Source organism: Letharia columbiana (genome assembly GCF_014066305.1).
Source record: "Letharia columbiana isolate WasteWater2 chromosome Unknown Sc0000025_s0, whole genome shotgun sequence".
In the NCBI taxonomy this organism is placed as follows: domain Eukaryota; kingdom Fungi; phylum Ascomycota; class Lecanoromycetes; order Lecanorales; family Parmeliaceae; genus Letharia; species Letharia columbiana.
The window spans coordinates 385,119-403,748 of record NW_023501067.1 but is presented as its reverse complement, the minus strand read 5'-3'; the positions used below and the strand labels follow the sequence as shown (position 1 = coordinate 403,748).

Genomic DNA, 18,630 nt, shown 5'->3' with positions numbered 1-18,630 from the left:
GGAACTTGCTGACTTCTGGAACAAGCCGACGAGGCTCTACGGGGCGCATTCTGCTCAGGAAGATGGTCGCTGTCCACTTTTCATCTTCGCCTGTATCTACGGGGAATGGTTCCATCATAAACATCCAAATATTGAGTTTGGGCATTTCTTTGCGAATCCGATCCGCGCCACCTCAACTGGCCCTACGACAATTTCTGGTATCCTACAGGCACATAGGTCGCTTTGTGATCAGGCGTCTCTGCTTCTTGAAAATCTTGAACGTGGAGAAATTGGGGATCCGTACATGAGTGTTTGCCTAAACATTTGAAACTTCAAGTTACTTCCAATATGTCGAGCTATCATTGTCATGCTTCACGAACTTTCTCAAGAGAAAGATGCGGACCCTGACGGACTAATTCGCCTAGATGAAAAAATGCAGAGACAGAGCGTTGTGGTAATCCAAGTTCCCTTAGCGCCAGCTGTACGTTTCATTGCAGAGTCAGAACAAAAGGAAGAGGCAGCGTTTTGGGGGAGAAGATCTAGTACGAGCGGTGGATCTCTTTTGTCCAGTAGCCGTTTCATATAGACCTGTCATCCTCAGCGCCGACGAGTGGGCCAATGAAATAATAAAAGAGGTCGTCGAGAAAGGAAAAGAAAATGTTCACGAAACAAAAGACGCGTTGCGAAAAACTCAGGCGGTGCAACGGGGGAGGAGAAGACCCATTTGGGTTGGAGCCACCTCCTTCATTGTTCGATGGGATATGGATCTAGCTTTGTGACCCTCAGCTCTTCACTTGACTTCCTTGTGCCGAAATAGCTTGTAAGCTGGAAGGATAAGTCTGCCTCAATGTCGGCAGCGTTTTCCATCACCACCCGATGTCCACAAGTTGAGTTGTGAAAGACCAAGGTGGTGATCGAAGGGCAAGTGGCGGAAAGTTATCGAATGGGAGAAAAGGCATATACGAGTACACTAGAACGAAGGAAACTTTCGAAGCTCGATACACCGGAGTCTTGGCTGTCAATTGCAACATCCTGACAGAAACTTTATCATAGCAGTCACAAATCAAAGGACTGTATTGTGCTGGTCCTTGCTTTTACCGATACTCCAAGGTTTTGGGATGGCACCAATTACCACAGGTCTTTGCACCTTGCCTGGCGTCGCACAGATTGGCCGCTATCCTCCAAATTTCCTATGGTACGGGCCAAGTCAAGATGCGTTCGTGAAGAAAAAATAGAAGGAGTGGAGTATCGAATGTATTTCTCGGTGCCAGGTAATCCAATTTTCTGTTCTATCTTTCTGCCACATGACCTCAATCTCCCTATTATCCTTGAAGACCCATTTCAAAGGTTGTTCGCTTGGGCTAGATTGTCTTGATCGTAGGAAAATATACTGCTCTGATGCTCGCTTGGACATGAAGAGCCATTACCATCGCTCTCTCTCGAATGCATGCCCCAAGTCATCTTTAGCTAGCTGTCACATGACGGCTGGTGCCTACTCAAGAATTTCCGGTGAGGACCCAGCACTGACGTTTGGTGTGAAATTGAGCAATAATTGTTCGAATGCGCTCTCCGCCCGTCCACTGAGTAGTACCCCTAGCACAGCTCCAAACGTATCTATCTCTGTAAAACTGTGGAACAGATGGTGTTGCATCGCTCAGCTTCCTTTCATTACAGGTGTTATAGACACCAATGTCAAAATTTCCAGCAAGTTCCAAGATACCACCTCGAATGAGTTCGTTCTGCAGGTGCGTAAAATCGGGCACAGAGGCAGCAATGCGCACTCTTCGAAGGTTTGGCAGTCCGCTTAGCAGTTCGAAGTTTTCGTCTTTGTCGAACGCGAATGCTAGCCAAGCTGGGTGCGAAATTTCCACGCTTCTGATCATGTCTCTACGGTGAGCACCAATACCTTTGATAAAAGCTGCGACCTCACGCCACTCGCCGTGAAAATTTGTCTTGCCGTAGAAGAAAGCCGCTGCTTCGTCTGAGATCTGGTGATTGACGCAAAGAAGTGCGAGGAACTTTTGCGGGTCAGACGTTTTGTACAACAAGAAGGTATCGTCGAGCTCAGGTCGTGTATTCAAGTGCAGGAGCTTGCCGGTGTTATTAGATTTAGGCGTGATCGAGTCGTAGTGGAACACATGGCTGTAGATCTCGTTGCGGACTTCCAGGGGAAGGGTGGTGAAGATTTGAGACATTTTTTCTCAGCTATCTGGACTGTCAGGGCTGAAATTTCCACTGCCTGCTCGTCTGGCGCGGATACTCACCCGGTGGATGTGCTGGACGACTTTTCGATTGTGAGACTCAAAAGCTGGTGGAGTTGGTAGAGTGTGAGACTTGTAGTTTGAGAACAGTCAATGCGTTTCGATATTTAGCCAAATTCAGGCAGGTGTCATGGCTGACGGTGTCGAGCGATGCTTTCAATACTTCAGTTCAGAGCGATATTGTCTTGGTTAGGTGAGACATGATGGTTAAGATGTGTGAAGTGATCGCGACTTCAGAGCCTACTCTATATTTGCGACAAGATCGAGATCTTGTAAGTTCACAAACATCATGATCGAAACATGAATGATTCGGAGTGAATGATGGAAACAGAGCGGCGCTAGGACGACCGGTAAATATTTGCAAACATATCTCGTAAGGCTGAGTCGGTACTTTTTGTGGTAGAATCCTCCCCCCCACGCGACTTCCTGCTCCAAACCACATCGGACATGTGAACAGTACACCGTAGTCGGCCATGGCGCCGCCTCCAATAGTAAGCCTGCTGCCACGTCGCCATGTAGCCTGCTCTGGCTGACAGCGCAGACACCTTCACCCCACCGCTTCATCACGTCGAAACCTGCCAATCCCGCACCTAAACCATCCTCATCTCTTCGCTTCCAGCAAGGAGCTCCTCAATCGATCTCATCTCAACGCTTTACCCCTGCGCCAAGATTCAATTTCAGCTCTACCCAGAAGCCCACGACTGAGAATGCAGCGGTAGCAACGCAGCACGCCTCACCCCTCTCCAGACGGCCCCACTTGGCTGGCGCAATACGGAACAGGAGTCGGGAAGATATTGAGGAGACGGGATCTGATAATGAGGAGACTGAGGGACTGGAGAATGATGAATCTACATTCGCTCGGCCTACACAGCCAACATCGAAGCGCCGCCGTCCAAATCCTCCAGAGGCAGTCATCATCTCCTCCGAGTCTTCTTCTCCATCACCGCCTCCAACGACGCCTCCATATCCTACAATAGAAGGAGAAGATCATGAGGCAGTCTCTTATAACGACTTGAACCCACATGCTCAGCCACGCTTTGTTCTGCCAAGGCCTAAGTCTACCGGGACCCCATCAATACCTTCCAGACCTCCCCTGATCCTTCCACCACGCTCTCCATCTCCTACGACGGCGACCCCAGCTTTCTTCTCCCCTCACCGTCGAGGCCAGAAATACATTCCTGGTGGACTTGCATCCAGTGTCCGAGACTGGATCGTTGAGACCTCACAGCAGGTGCACAATCGGTCTCATGCAAGAAGAGGTGAGGAAGAGTTTTGGGATATGAGGTTTAGAGCTGGGGAGTGTCGGGCGGAGGATCCGAATGAGGGGATGATTCTCGTTCAGGAAAGGAGTGGGGCCAAGAGATGGATGCTTGTGGGGAAGGGGAGGGGCGAGACAAAGGCCGAAGTGGGCTGCATAGTGGGCATAAGAGAACCTACATGGGAGGTCCAGGTGGGACATGAGAACTACATGGTGGCTGTTGAGTGGAAGGTACTCAATGGCTGAGGTTCATGCGGTGATTACGCCCGGATAGGACCCCAATGTCACGGGTGGTCGATTCATACAGCTCGACCGCGCACAAATGCAAAACAGCGAGCTGGTATATCAAGAATCCAACGTCGCAAGTTCCCCGCTTACGCTGATAGGTGGAAAATTTCAAAGCTTACGAACAGCGCATCTTCCCCAACACCAAACTGTCCTGTTGTATGGGTTCTTCTATTAGGCGAGCCAAAAAGAATAAATTTTATAAGATAGCACTAAATCCTCCTCCTTTCGACAAGATCCTGATACTCCGCCTCGTGAAAGGTATGACCCGAAAAGAGCTGGACTTATTGAAGAGCCAAGCTCGGGACGAGCACTGGCTCTTTGAAAACCGCACGCCTGGTAGAGGAGACAGCAGGGAGTTGACGATTTACAGGTTGATAGATGGGTGCGGTGAGACTAGTCTGAGGATGCGGATACAATAGGTACTGGGGGACCAGGAGGACGAATCAAACAATGGCATGGCAGACCCGGATGAGAGTCCGCAAGGAACCGAGAACCAGTGTAGGGCGCATTTTAGGGATACCTGACGTACCAGATCGTCCCGTCCCCGAATGGGCAACGTGAAAATCCCCGGGCAAACGCCCGAACCGTATCCAAGCTGGGGCTTGTGGCGAGCTTCCCGACACTCCGATTCAAATCACCATTTTCTTTCGGCTTTTTTTCGCTTTTTTTCAATTGTGTACATCGAACGTTTAGTCAGCCAAGAACTACTGTGTTTGTACGATGAAATCTGAGAGTGAGATCCGTGGCTTCGTTCTGAAGACGCTCCAAACATAGCGTGTTGTTCGAAGACCTCGAGGGCCAGATATACCGGCAGGTCGTTATCTGAGCTAGTCTTCTTCAGAGTGCACCGTATAGTCACTTTCACCAAAAGATCGAAGCCTTCAATGTCGTCATCCGGTAGGAAGAGCTGCTTCTGCTGCGCTTCTTCGAATCTTACTGTAGAGCAGGCTGTGAAGTAGTTCAATCGATCGCAGAGCGAGTCGCGGTGCAGATGGAATTTTTTTCGTCCGGTGCCAAAGAAGATGTCGACCGTATGATTGGTGAGAAATCTAGACAAATTTAGGCTGCCCATCTTGCCATCTTTGTCGAGCAGACTTACTGGCCCATGTTTTTCAGCTCAGGCGCGTCAAGCTCATTGTCCACATTTGGAATCCCATCACCGCGGAGATTCAGTGCCATAGTGACCTACAACACCGAAATGTAATTAGACAGATGCCTACAAAAATCCATCCGCATGATCTAGCCATAAAGGGTGGAATGCTGCAGAGTGTGCCGAATCTTTTACATTCTTCGCGGATGCTACCTTTTACAGCCAGTCAACGCCTCGCCAGATCTCTTCTTCAAAGCTCCCCTCAATGGCCTTCCAAACCCCCTTTACCACTTCTTCGCTCTCAATGGCGACACCTAGCTCTTGAGACGTGTACCAGCTCGCACGGTCCATATTACCACTACCCAAAACGACAACCCGATCGTCGATGATGCTGCACTTGATATGCGTCCTCTTGTACTCAATTGTAGGACAGTAGTAGCCTATTCGTAACAAACCAATGGTTCGAGCATCTACTCCATTTTCCGCGTCCTCGAAGTGGTATGGCGACATTTTTCGGCGGCTCATTCTGTCATAGCGCCGACGAAGCTTCCACACACATAGCTCTGTGATGGTACCGGAGGTGATAAGCTGTTCCAGTATCATCATGCGGCGGTTCGTGATTACGGTGACGTTGACGCCTCGAGTTATGGCTTCTAGGAGAGCGGATATCACGGGTGGAGAGGTAAGGTTCGGGGTCAATAAAACAATGCTGTCCCGAGCCCGGGAAAAAAGATATAGGATAAGCGCGTTCAGAGGCGTAGGTGGAGGTGGCGCGAAAGACGTGAATGGCAGAAGCCGAAAATGTGGGTTACGGTGGTGCGGAGATGGGAGGAAGAGAGCCGTATGGTTTGTCACGACTGAGGATGCTCGGTAGGGAAGAGAAGTGGGTGGGATGTCAGCCCAGTCATTGCGGCCCCAAGTATGCTGCCAGAACTGGACGAACGAATTGACGATGGGACCAGTCAGTGGTAGACAGCACTCAAGCCAGCTCTCCCAGCTAAGGTTGCAGCTGGGTAGGAGGACTCGTTGCCGGTCAATTACGACGAATTTAGGATGCATGACGCTGAAGGGTAAAACGAAGTGACTTTTGACTTGTAGATTCAACCCTTCCAGATCTTCTGGCGGCGGCAGGCCGAGCGAGCGCCATTTTGATGGCGGGTATACGTAGCCGGTTGCGGAGGAGGCATAAAAGAGCTTTTGAGTCAACGAGCGGGAGGAGAAGCAGAGGCTTACTCGTAGCTTGGGTGTGCTCGTGGATTGGGAGTGAGCCCTGTCAGAGAGCTTAACAAGTGTAGAGCAGAGTTTTTTCAAAGATGCCGAATGGGCCCAGAAGCATGTGACGAAGAGGATCTCGTACTGGGCGGACTCGAGGGCTGGGAGGACTGTTGACGTGTATATGTCGACGCCACTGCCAACGGTGAAGTCTGCGACAGAGGTTTCGACCGGTCTGAGCAGAATGGAGGGGTCATTGCCCCAGAAATGAGTCTTGTTCTCCTCGATGCCTTGTCTTGTAGTCAAGCCATTCAGGCATTCCAATGTCAGCATAGGGTTGCTGTACGGCAGAGGTTCATCACGTCGGTGTGTTTGTTGAAAAGGAAGATGTTGGTCTTGCAATTAATTGGGCTCCGCCCGCTCTCCACTGTAGTGAAATTGCGCGATGTTGGCCGATGTCTGCCAAAAAGCGGCTCGGACTACTGTACTCAATACGGTAAAGTCCGGTGTGACAGCGGCATGCGGGCCGGATTAGAGTAGACGAGGGATCGTAAGGGGCTACCTACCAGTGACCACACGGCAGTCTTCGTCATATGCACCGTTGCGATTCGTTCAAAGAACTATCAGCAAACCGTGCACCGTGTCATCCTGGCCATTTTTCGATCCTGACTGCGGATGGATGATTCGACCAAAACTGCCTCTCAGCTGCACTTACACCGAGCAACAATGCAACGATGATACGAAACCAGCAAAGCTTGCGATATTTCATGCCAGCAATCCTTAAATCCTGAATGCGGTGATTGAGCTAAAATTGCGACATGATAGTGGTGGATGAGGGGGAGCCGGTCTTCAGGAAGCCAAGAAACTGTTGTAGGCTTTCTTTGCCGCATAACAAGATGTAAAGCTACACAAAAGCACGTTCAGATATCCGCTGGATGAGTTCGTAGTGGTAATTTCAATGGATTCTGTCATAGGTTTCTTAGGGGGCCAGAAGACCTAGGCTAGAGTCAAGGGAGCGTGGTGAGCATATTCAAGACGGGATATCACGATGGTCATCCTTGAAGGCTGTATCTATTGTATCGTTCGGCTTGCTCGTCACTTCGACCTACAAATGGAATTCATCATCCAAAAAGCTATCGACCTCATATGTGTACACCTCTTTTCGATACATATATAGCCCTCAAAGTGATGCAAGTATCACCTCTCAGATCGATCGAAGAAAAATTCTCGCATCTTTGGCTATTGATGCTGTCGACTTCATATTCTGCGAAATTGTCTCAAAATACAGCAGGAGAACTCCTCCAACACCCTTATTCATCTAAAGCATTCGGATCCCCTTTCTGCAGATTAGGCTGGAAATACAGAAAGGAGACTTCTTACACACTCCGCCTTATCAGCACTCTCCGAGTGGCCCTTCTGGTTGCATTTCAGGCCAGCGCTACCCCTCTGACTCCGAATGCTGCAAATGGGTTAGTCAAGAGAGCCAACCACGGCCAGTCTCATGCGGCCGTAAGCTCGAGCTTAGCCCCAAGATGATCAAGTCAGAAGTGCGGCACTGATGGTCTCATGCAGCTGCCACTCACCAGCGACCGTGTCCGCTTCACTCCTTTCAAGACACTGACCACGCGCTGACGGCACGTGGTGGACTCTCAACCTCCCAAAAGCGTATGCCACCGTTGAAACTTATCTCCACATAGCTACTCGATTGTAGGCTGACGATTGGTCTTCTCTTTCAGCGGCGGCGGGTAGTAGGTTCTATTCCCACCAGGATGGCACTACCAATGATACTCTCTCACAAGCGAGAGAGGCGATGATGCGTTTTCCAGAGGGTACGCCATCCAAACAGCAGCACCGACATACGAAAATTTGTTGGGTTTGAGTGAGGGACAACTTTTTTGGAAGGTGTTTAAGATAGCAATCACAATACACTGGGAAGTACAACATATCCGACATGTTCCTAAGATAAAGCGATTCTTTTGTACTTTTAAGCTTCTGAACTGCCTGATATGACAAGTACTTTATCAGCCCTGTTGAGGTTCTAGCATCTCCGACTTTGGGTGCGATGCCAGGGAATTTTTCAGGTCGAGAAGTCGACGATCTTCTTGCGACCACACCATCATTACATTTCCACCTGTATCATCATCCTTGTTGAAGGCGCTGTTTGCGTCTCTTCTACATCTCAAGCATTTTCTCATTCCGATTTCACACGGTGGTGTGACTATCTGGGGTACTCAATGCTTCATGCCACCGATCTCTCGGACTCCGTCCCAAGCACATCTGATGGCTGCAGATTGTTGACGCTCGAGAGTGGTGGACGGTTATGGCCTGGGCAGAAGGTATCTCCGAGGCCGTCTGAGCAGAGCTATGCGACAGGGCTCAAGGGCGATGGCGCGCTCTTATGAATATCTTGTATCCGAACATTCTTTTAGGGTGGGGTGACTCGAAAGACGCATGCTTTTCGTCTTCTTGTGCTGCCAAGACGTTAATTTTTAAAGCCAATGCAATCAATATAGAGATCTCGGGCGGATGCCGCATCTTCGTCGCAAGTTCTGGATAGACCATATCAGAGCAGTTCACGGCGTAGCAGCTTGACCCTCTTTCTGAATGATGGGTTGACGCCTTGGCGAAGGATGGCGTCTTGAACTGCCACTGTTGTTGAATTTTAGCTAGCATATGTTCTGAATGTAACAGCGCAGGAGAGACGACGACACATCTATACTATCTAAAATTCTAGAACCCGAGCTCAAAATGATTAAGCGTTGGAGAACAGCTCTAGCAAAGTCTCGTCTTCTGACTTGGTAGATCCTCTAAAGTCTGCTCGCCTGTGCCGTGACGAATGTTACAAGTTTCAATAGCTAGTAATGAGAGTGCAGAGTTCAATGTCTAGAGGTGCTTGAAGTACCTTTGCCGCGAGAGAGATGCACTGTGTGCGTGGGCAACTATTGGGCCATAGCAAGAGGCTTTGTCAGTCGCGCAGTACGGTTTCGGCTGTGCACCGAGAGAGATCGTGGTTATCTTGCCGAGAGACCAGCTTAGAACAGTTGCAATGACGTGAGCGGTAGAAATAGAACTGTCTATATATCGGACTGGACATCAAGTATTTAACCAGTCTTGCAAATAAAAGGCCGCTCTTGTGATGATTTGCACCGATAATCCTTTTGCGTAAATCAACAACGTTTTGTATCAATGCAATGGCTTGGCTGTGCTCCCTGCACTCTTTTCCTCGCCTCTAACGCTTGCATAAGCAGCTCCTCCGCCTCCTTCCATCGACTTCGTTTTGCCAAGTTTTCCATGCTGCCTAATATATCTGGATCCTCTTCTCCAGGCACTCTTTTACTAGCCTTTGATACTGGCAAATGCAGCTTCTCTGCCTTCTTCCACTGTCCTTGTTTCTTATATACTATTGCCAGGTTTTTTGTGCTGTCCAGTGTGTTTGAATGCTCTGCTTTCACGATTCCTCTTCTCGCCTCCAATACTTTTACGTGTAGCTTTTCTGCTTCCTCCCAGCGTCCTTTGACCCCATCCGATCCAAGGATTTTCTTTCGTACATCAACAGCAGCTGAAATCCGGAAGCAAGCCATCTCATACCGCCCTTGCAGCAATCAAAGTGAGCCTCGTTCGACAAAAGGTTCAAATACCTTGCTGTACATATTCCCTTTGCGTCTCCGTACTGAATAACCTTTTGTGCGTGAGGCAGGAGAGATTCACATGTCGTCCAGTTTTCGAATGCACCGGTCGGAAACATGTCTGCAACAACTGACAATGCTTTTTCTTCCCACTTTGATGTCACACCTTGCATGTCTAGCCATTTTCGGGTCGCTAGCTGCACCAGTCGGTGCAATTCGTACCCTGCTCCATCATCTCCAGCGCTGATCAGTGAAGATGCTTGCAAATATGAGTAGAGCTAGCCTGAACCCCACCCACACTCGGAGGAGGGAGCAAGGCTAAGGGTTCTGATCGGAGGTTCTTAGGTTTATAGCTCAGCCGAGGTCGAAAGTTGCACATGCTATAGATTCGCGCAAAGGAAAAAGCACAAGATGGGCTTCCCTCGATAATCTCCATTCCGCAATTTCAGCGTTTTACAATAGATACGGGAAAAGGCGCGCTGTCTTCGACTTACTCAGTCCTTTTCATGACGGCTCATCCAAGACACGCATTGACATGTCTTTAAACAGCTGAAAACAAAAGGTTCCTTGGTCGTACGAGAGCATATAGTGTCACCCTCTGCACATGATCCGAGCACGCTCGACCAATGGTTCTTCCACTGGTAGAGCCGCAACACACGATCAGCAACGCCTCGTACTGATTCCAGCGAGCAATAGCCATCTCGACTAGTCTCTGCGGACTCAACAGTTGACGAGCCAAACATTAAGCTCCGCAAGAATCGTAGTGTTCATATTATAATCAGACATCGCATGAGCATGATCGATCTCGTCGGCGGGGACGAAGAAAAATATTGCTAACGCTTCACGATTTACTCTGTCACCAGCTGCTGCACGTTTTCAAGCGCGGTGGTGTTCAGTCTATCAGATAAAGAGCAAGTTTCAGCTCTATTCGTATGCGACTGCGACCGGTCCCCAGTTGACTGCGAGAGGCCAAGAAAGCGGGCATCGGTGAGCCAGGTAAATTTGGCAAACATGCCTTTCTAGTACCTTTAGCGAGTTTTTCTATGGGCATCTACCGTCGCCTCTTTCTGAACACATTTTGGCCGAAGAAAAAAATATTTCCATTCCGTCTACACCCAATCGTGCATCATCAACACAATGACTTTGGCTGTGATATGGCTGTACAAGCAGAGGTGGTATACGGACCAAGACAGGACATAGGTAGGGTTATAGGCATGGTGCAAGGACTTTAGTGCTGGCTGCTTTCTTCAAGATCTTCTCATGGGTGCCATGTGCATGGGCCGGGAATGGCGGCTAGGCCTTGTCTTCGCTCGGTTTATACAAGTCTCTGAATCGACAATGGGACGGTAGTGTAGTCTCAAGGAACTTAAGTTAATAGTGGTATTTTTGAATAGTACCCCCTACGTTTCTATTTATCAGATTGATGAGAAAGTAGATGTTGAAAAAGTGCTTGCATGACCAGTGTAATGGTCAAACGTATATATGCCAAGCCTCGGCGGCCGAAATGCCGAAATTAGCATCTTTACCAACAACCCTCTGAGCCTGATCTCAATCCTTCGTCCCCGTCATCCTGGCTCGACTGTTCGCTATCTATCTATGCTTTGGCTTCGGCCTAGTCACTGTTCCTCTGCTATTCACAAAGTATCTGCTCCCTCAGTTCAAAGAAATATTCGACCTAAGCGCTGAGCCAAAGGCTAGTCCCAATTACCTTGCAGCCAGTATGGAAGGCCAAAATGGGTACAAAGCCGTTGCATACTTTGTGAATTGGGCCATCTATGGACGATGTCACAACCCACAAGACCTCCCAGCTGACAAGCTCACTCACATTCTCTACGCGTTTGCGAACGTCCGGCCCGATAGCGGTGAAGTCTATCTCACTGATACTTGGTCAGACACAGACAAGCGCTATCCAGGCGATTCTTGGAATGATTCTGGGACAAACGTCTATGGCTGCATCAAACAGCTCTTTCTACTAAAGAAGAGAAATCGACATCTTAAGGTCCTTCTCTCAATTGGCGGATGGACATACTCCTCTAATTTCGCGCAGCCAGCTTCCACTGTAGCAGGAAGAGCGACGTTTGCCAAGTCTGCGGTGCAATTAGTCAAGGATCTAGGATTCGATGGGCTAGACATTGATTGGGAATATCCCAAAAGCGATAGCGAAGCACAAGACTTTGTCCACTTACTCAAAGAGACTCGAGCCGCTCTTGACTCGGGCAGGTCAAGTCACGAGGAAGGCAAGTATCTGCTCACCATAGCTTGTCCAGCTGGTCCTCAAAACTATGAGAAGATGCATCTCAGAGCCATGGACCAGTATCTCGATTTTTGGAACTTGATGGCGTACGACTACGCTGGTTCGTGGGACAAAAATGCTGGACACCAAGCCAATCTTTTCCCGAGCAAGAACGACCCCGCGAGTACGCCATTTTCGACTTCGGGAGCGCTCGACTACTATGTAAATCAAGGAATTGACAAGTCGAAGATGGTTGTGGGCATGCCGCTTTACGGCCGAGCTTTCACCTCGACGGATGGTCCTGGCAGGCCCTCCTCTGGCACAGGAGAGGGTAGCTGGGAGCAAGGCGTTTGGGACTACAAAGCATTGCCTCACCCCAGTGCACGTGAAGAGATCGATCGTGCAATAGGCGCGAGTTGGAGCTATGATTCGGAGAAGAAGCTTATGGTGAGCTATGATACGAGGCAGATGGCTGAGTACAAGGCTGGCTTCGTCAAGGAGCAGGGGCTTGGAGGTGCAATGTGGTGGGAGAGTAGCGGGGATAAGGCTGGCGCAGAAAGCTTGATCGGAGCGGTGAATTCGGTATTCGGAAGAGAGCACATGGATCATAGTAACAACACATTGACATATCCGGAGTCGAAATACGAGAACCTGAGAAACGGATTTCCCGGAGAATAAAGAACAGGTAGAGAAGTGGCCTCTGCAAGGCTTAGATTCCTCGCAAGGGGAGACCTCAATGGACTAGAAGGGAATCGCAGAAGAGGAGCTGAGGATGGCGCAGACATGACCTACAATTTCAGTAGAAAAGTTGGAATATTGCAGACACATGAGGGTAGAAATACTTTACTTTATGTTCTCTGGTACTTCGGATTCCTCGTTAAAGTCTGCGTTTACCTTGATACTTTTTGCTGGCGCATCCGAGTGTTGGCTTATGTTGGCTAGCTAGTACCCAGTAACATTGGGAAAATTCTGACTGAGTTACGAACTTATGCCATAGGATTTAGCTAACCCCTGTACACACATTCGAGGAGGAGAATGATCGCGTCTCACAGAGGTATTTGCGCTCATGCATTGTATTCGCGCCCGTTGTATCCTTATCGATCATTCGACCTCATTTTCCTGCCAACAGACTTGAGACTCTTGTGCAACAACTCAGCCAACGTGTATCTCTTTTTGCTTATCCTATCTTGGAAGGCCTCCCTGCTCAGTATCTTCGCTAATCCACTCCAAGTTGACAACAACACCGCCCAGCTATCCTCTTATCTCGACTATCCCAACGACAAGCAAACCTACTTCGACCACAACCCCTTGAAAGACATCTACCACAGAACCAATCTGGAGATTTTCCAGTACTTCTGAACGATCTCTTGACAAGGCCCACTGCCAAACTTCGCGCGCCATGAGATATGATGTTTTCGCGATTTCCGCGGGCCATGGCAGAGCTCCTAGGGAGATTCATGAAGTGATAGGCCGCGCCGACAGTCATCATATACGTGCTACTTATGGCCTCTTGACGCACCGTCCGAGGACACGTATCGAAGACGGCATTCGAGACGAATTGGACGAGGTTGTCAACATCCAAGCACCCATCTGGCCAGCTGACGGGAACGACATGAGCGCGAGGGGATCGGCCCTCGAACACGTAATGAAACTATGTTCGAAGTACTGTGTCAGTCTCAAGTTGCCTGTTTCCGTCTCTATGATGGCTCCGAGAACTGCTAGCAGAGTGTGGAACGTAGCCCCGATCAACCAGACCTGTAGGGTCCTACAGACCCTTGCGCCGGCTTGCGTGTACATGGCGGGGTACCTGATAGGGTCTTCTCGTCCATTGAGCGTATATCTGTGTTATCATACGTGAACCCTGACAAAATCACCGTGGTCGATCACCCCATATATACGCAGCGTGAGCGTATCTTACGAGAGCATTAGCTTCGATATATTGGGAGAGACGATATGGAGAGTGCCGTGGCGATGTTGCCGGTTGTTTGAGTGCAGCCTTAGTTATGCGGGAGGAGTTGGGGTGCGGTGAGATCAGCGGGAATCTCACAAAAGGGGCTGGAATTTTGAATTGCAGCAAGTAAGGTAATTCTATGATATCATTTCCCCACAGACGCATTACTTGCATACAGTAGCGATGCTAGCTCAATCCTCTCAGCCCTTCTCGGGCCTTGCTCCTTTCGTCCCAGGCATGGCGAGAGAGTCGTTCATGTCGTTGACCATTCGCACTGCCTTGGCGTAATACGCCGGAGCTGTCACGCCGCAATGAATGATAGCAAGCCAATTACTCCGAGTGGAGAAAGCCCTGGAGATTCCGTTGATCGTTGCCATCACGTTGTGCGTTGTTGTGACTTAATTAGGCAAGCGTTGCACAGTCGTAAATCCTCCAAGTCGGAGGCTCCTTTTCTCTAGTCTTTGTCCAGTTGAGGCAATATAGTAGCTTGTAGGATACTACAAGAACTGGGATGCGCTTTGAGATGGATGGACAGTAGAGCGTAGTGCACCGGAGCAAAAGAGTGGACCATTCACTTGTCAAGGTCTATTTGCATCGGATAGGAGTCTCAAGCGAACGGTGCACATATTTCGGCAGGGACGACAACGAATTGGCTGAACAATGGCCAAACATGAATCATTACTTCTGTACAGCCGGCCCTTTTCGATGTTGTTCACGTGCAAGACTCGCCCTGATCTTCCTTAGAGCCATCTCGTACTAGTACCTCTCCTGCGCCTTCCCAACCTCATCCATACCTATATCGTACTTCTCCACTTCACACGCTGCATTCGACCGGCCGCCCCGTGCTCTTTCTAAAGAGTCCCCGATTCCAAATTCTCCATTCGCCGACGCTGAAATGTAGTCGGCGACTTTCATCCAACATGATAAGGGCGAGACTCTTTCACTCATCGCATGGAGACCATCCTCCCCTTCCCTCTTCACCCCGGAACCCCACGCATCTACATTCTCTCACTCGGATTAAGCTATACCTTCCATAGCCCCTTATCGATGTCACCAGCGTCTTAACACACCACTCATGCTACCAATGTACTAGTACAACGCGGCCTCAATGACAGGAAAGAGAAGTCCGGCATCTTTTGCAAGTGGGAGAGATGGAGTGGTGATTTGCGATGGGAGGAGCAGCTATTGGAGATTGAATTCACTACGCTTGAAGGGTTTTCGGCTACAGGGGTGATATGTCCTTGAGCTAATGCAAGAAAAGAAGTTTAGACTTGAGGTGGAAGAGATCTTGGTTGAGACTAGTCTAACTGGAAGTAACTATCCATAGTGCCAGAGACACCCTTATCAAGATGATATCGAGAGTGAAATGAATGCACAGTGTTCGTGGACAATGAACATCAGAACTGAGGGTGAGTTCTTTTTCTTGGGGTCCACACTTTCACATCAGTGAACGTACAATGGTAAGATTCTTCACTTCTATCATCTAGCCAGTCCCATCTATACTACCTAAAACCATTCACCCCCGGCCATCAGACCATTACAACTCTCCAAGGAGCGGGACAGGTTTTACACGCGCAATCGCAGGCATTTAATAGACTCCACAAGCAGCTCCTGCACCAAAGTAATAGGGGATATGCGAGGAAGGCGGCGACGAGTGTTGCTGCGATTACATTTCCGGAAATCTATCCCCGTGGTAATGGGAAGGACGGGGTTGTTAGATGTCATGTTTCTAGGGCCGCTGCTAGTGGTGTAGGCGGTGAGCGTGATGATGTTCATCGTGCCTTCCCTCAGAAAATGGGACGGAGGGTGTGCGGTTTGGAGCGTGTCCATTGACCCGAGTATGAAGGATCGTCCTGCTCTTCCATCCGGAGGTAAGGGGAAAAGGGGTCTGTATTATTCGGACTGCTGGGCATCATACCCGTGCGCGCATTTCCCGAGAACGGTATACTGAACATTAGCCATTTGCTTTCTCGAAGCATATCTAGTCCACTGCTGGGGCCAGGCTGGGAGGTTCTTAGGCCAGAACTCCGGATTTCCGGTCCAACATGAGCGAATTGCTCCATATGCGACTCAAAGTTGAATCCATTCCCTTTGTTTCGAAGAGGGAATTGAGGTCCTTGGCATGCTTGGCTTCGTACTTGACCCATTTAGGCCAATACTCAAAGAAATGCAATAAAATGAATTTTTGGAGAGAATTGGGATGAGAAGGTTATCTGAGTCAGAAGAAAAAGTCGAATATTTCTAAAGTGTACATAGCATATGAGGGGACGGGAAATATCATTTCTTCTGCACAATAAGAGACCTTCACAATTCTCGCCAAATACAACAGAGATCCTTACTTGAGACAAGATAGCATTCACCGCACATCTTCACCAGCATCTTCTTCTCTAGCTTCCTGTTAGCAATCATCATTCATCAGCATAGATCCCACGTTGAGCATTGTCGCCATTACTTCAGAGCTTTTCCCAAACACTGAAAAAGCTTCTCACCACAACAGTAAGTCTATCTCGATTACTTACGCGATCAGGATATATAAAAAAAGTGTACGCACACATGGAGAGGTTTCGACTCAAGAATACTAAATCTCGTCAGCTACCTCAGCCATCGCCAAATTTCCTCAACGACACTTATCGACCCAAGCTCTTTGAGATCATCACACAACCGGACTACCTCATCACCAAGGCGTTGACTCAACACTTCACCAGTAAGGTACTTGACTTATTTCAAGTAAGGCTCTTCATCCCAAACGTCTGCTCACACGATTTTGAGATCCAAGACCTGACCTCTTGTGTAGCAAACATACTACTTCGCCTTGCTCTTAGCATATCGCAGCGATGGCACTGCGTCTGCGTGACTTCATAGATAGGGAGTCCTCGACAGAGACACCAGTTGCCGAGCCCTCAATTTGGACATCCCACGACATTTTCCAAGCGGCAAATGCCGCCAGCGTGCGCGATTCCGATGGAGAAGATCCATACGGGCCCCAGCCGAAGCGATTCATGCAGACCGAACACCAAAAGAGACAGCTTGCACGAGATCTTGAAATAAGGAGGATGGCTTGGACAATGAGAAAGATGAAAAAGGATCATAAGGCAAACCATCAGCGACGGAAGAAACAGAAGCAGCGCCCTTCCCCTTTCGAAAAGCTGCCTTCCGATTTGGTCTTGAAGTTGATGCAACACATCCACCTGCGGAACATTTCCGAATTGATCAATAGTAGCGCAATCAACCAAAGCATCTTCAAAGCGAATCAAACCGCAATCTTCCGCGGTATAGAGATCGAGCAATTCGGAGAATGGAAGTGGCTCTTTGGAGACAGCAAATATAGGACTTCGGCACAAGCACAACACTTAAAGGATGCCATCATCTCAGAGAACTATTGCCACGACCCTGGAGCGCATGGCTGGGCGTACGACGAGCAGCTCCTCGAAATCCTGCGAATGATCGACAACAACGAGTTCACCGGCGTGCGGAATGTCATGTTCCTCCAAGACATGCAAGACCGTGTGGATGTGGATATCAATGCGACCGAGTCATACACAAAGACGAAGATAGCGAGACGGACTGCGATATGCCTGAGAAGTCTTAGTTTCGGACGACCGGGCATCGTGGAGGAGAAGGAGCGGACCGAGTACAGGCCACTGGTCGATGCGCTTATACTGCCATGGGAGGCACGATCTCAGCTTGTCAACGAACAACCAGGTAGCATACAAGCAGAGATTCGATCAATTCTCAACATTGTGATTGAGAAAATTTACCACACACTCCAGCATGTGGTGAGGCTCTGGTCATGGCAGTATTACAATAGTCCTGGGGAGCACCTGAAGCCTCAAGCAGTGAAGAAGTGGATGTCAAAGGTGGTGACAGGACTCATCCTCGAGTCGGTGATGCCACAATGGCGCGCAGAGATTATAAGTCCCTCGCAAGTTCCGTGCTTCATCTGGAAGGATTCTCGAATGGACCTAGCCGGCGACCTAGTGAAAGTGTTGAACGAGCACGATATTGGAAAGGAGGACGCGATTCAGGCGGTCAAGAATGGTGTGGAGTTTGGGAAGAGGATCGGACTGGATGTTGGAAGGTTATTGGACGGGACCATGGCAGGAGAATATATTGACATTTTCGGCGAGGAAGAGGCTATTTTTCAGTAAATTTGAATAGCTTTTCAGGCCAATGCAAGTTTTGTTCTCTAGATCTGCACAAATAAGTAAGTTATGGGTTTTGATTGGAGCGGGCTAATCTTTTTGAACAAGCAACATCCTGGACATGATTAGCATCTCTTATTCTTTTCAGGGGTTAGAAGTCAAGAGTCAGGAGTCAGGAGTCAGAAGCTGAAGAGGAGCTGAAGGCATTCAAGGTTGGAAAAGTGACGGGTATAAGCTAAGGTACTTTAAGCTAGAAAGGTGTTGGACAGCGCGATCGGGATTCGGGACCCGCTGTGACTAGTGCGCCTTTTTGGGCTGAACCAGAACAGCGTCGGACCCCTGCTCAGCCCTACCATTCGGCCATTCGTTTCCCCACCACCTTTCCATTTCCATTTCCATTTCCACCACGTTTCAAACCTACAGCTGTGTCACATAGCCTCGCTGATCCCTTGCTACTGGTTAATAATATATATCCAGCGGTGTCCGTGGCATCTGCCACTTTCTGAACTCCTGTCCTTTTCTACTCATACCCAAGCTTGCTTTCACACCTCCCTTCCAGTGACACGCGCGACACACAACTAGCCTTGGCC

The 18,630-nt window shown here is 49.1% G+C and overlaps 7 protein-coding genes across 7 annotated transcripts; 4 read left to right on the top strand and 3 right to left on the bottom strand.

The window, feature by feature from the left end:
* Window positions 1-1,475: 1,475 nt before the first annotated feature.
* HO173_007618 (uncharacterized protein) lies at window positions 1,476-2,174 on the bottom strand (the record flags this gene model as incomplete). The annotated part of the gene is made up of 1 exon (XM_037309520.1): window positions 1,476-2,174. One exon carries the CDS (start codon window positions 2,172-2,174, stop codon window positions 1,476-1,478), a length of 699 nt encoding a protein of 232 aa, XP_037163599.1.
* Window positions 2,175-2,713: 539 nt separating this feature from the next.
* On the top strand, window positions 2,714-3,744 carry HO173_007617 (uncharacterized protein; the record flags this gene model as incomplete). The annotated part of the gene is made up of 2 exons (XM_037309519.1): window positions 2,714-2,731; window positions 2,782-3,744. 2 exons carry the CDS (start codon window positions 2,714-2,716, stop codon window positions 3,742-3,744), a joined length of 981 nt encoding a protein of 326 aa, XP_037163598.1.
* Window positions 3,745-4,420: 676 nt separating this feature from the next.
* Window positions 4,421-4,965, bottom strand: HO173_007616 (uncharacterized protein; the record flags this gene model as incomplete). Its single annotated transcript, XM_037309518.1, has 2 exons — window positions 4,421-4,835; window positions 4,886-4,965. The coding sequence occupies 2 exons, from the start codon at window positions 4,963-4,965 to the stop codon at window positions 4,421-4,423; spliced, it is 495 nt and encodes a 164-aa protein (XP_037163597.1).
* A 127-nt stretch (window positions 4,966-5,092) lies between these two features.
* HO173_007615 (uncharacterized protein) lies at window positions 5,093-6,421 on the bottom strand (the record flags this gene model as incomplete). Its single annotated transcript, XM_037309517.1, has 1 exon — window positions 5,093-6,421. One exon carries the CDS (start codon window positions 6,419-6,421, stop codon window positions 5,093-5,095), a length of 1,329 nt encoding a protein of 442 aa, XP_037163596.1.
* A 5,013-nt stretch (window positions 6,422-11,434) lies between these two features.
* Window positions 11,435-12,625, top strand: HO173_007614 (uncharacterized protein; the record flags this gene model as incomplete). The annotated part of the gene is made up of 1 exon (XM_037309516.1): window positions 11,435-12,625. The coding sequence occupies one exon, from the start codon at window positions 11,435-11,437 to the stop codon at window positions 12,623-12,625; it is 1,191 nt and encodes a 396-aa protein (XP_037163595.1).
* Window positions 12,626-13,346: 721 nt separating this feature from the next.
* On the top strand, window positions 13,347-13,805 carry HO173_007613 (uncharacterized protein; the record flags this gene model as incomplete). The annotated part of the gene is made up of 1 exon (XM_037309515.1): window positions 13,347-13,805. One exon carries the CDS (start codon window positions 13,347-13,349, stop codon window positions 13,803-13,805), a length of 459 nt encoding a protein of 152 aa, XP_037163594.1.
* Window positions 13,806-16,732: 2,927 nt separating this feature from the next.
* Window positions 16,733-18,046, top strand: HO173_007612 (uncharacterized protein; the record flags this gene model as incomplete). Its single annotated transcript, XM_037309514.1, has 1 exon — window positions 16,733-18,046. One exon carries the CDS (start codon window positions 16,733-16,735, stop codon window positions 18,044-18,046), a length of 1,314 nt encoding a protein of 437 aa, XP_037163593.1.
* Window positions 18,047-18,630: the final 584 nt, after the last annotated feature.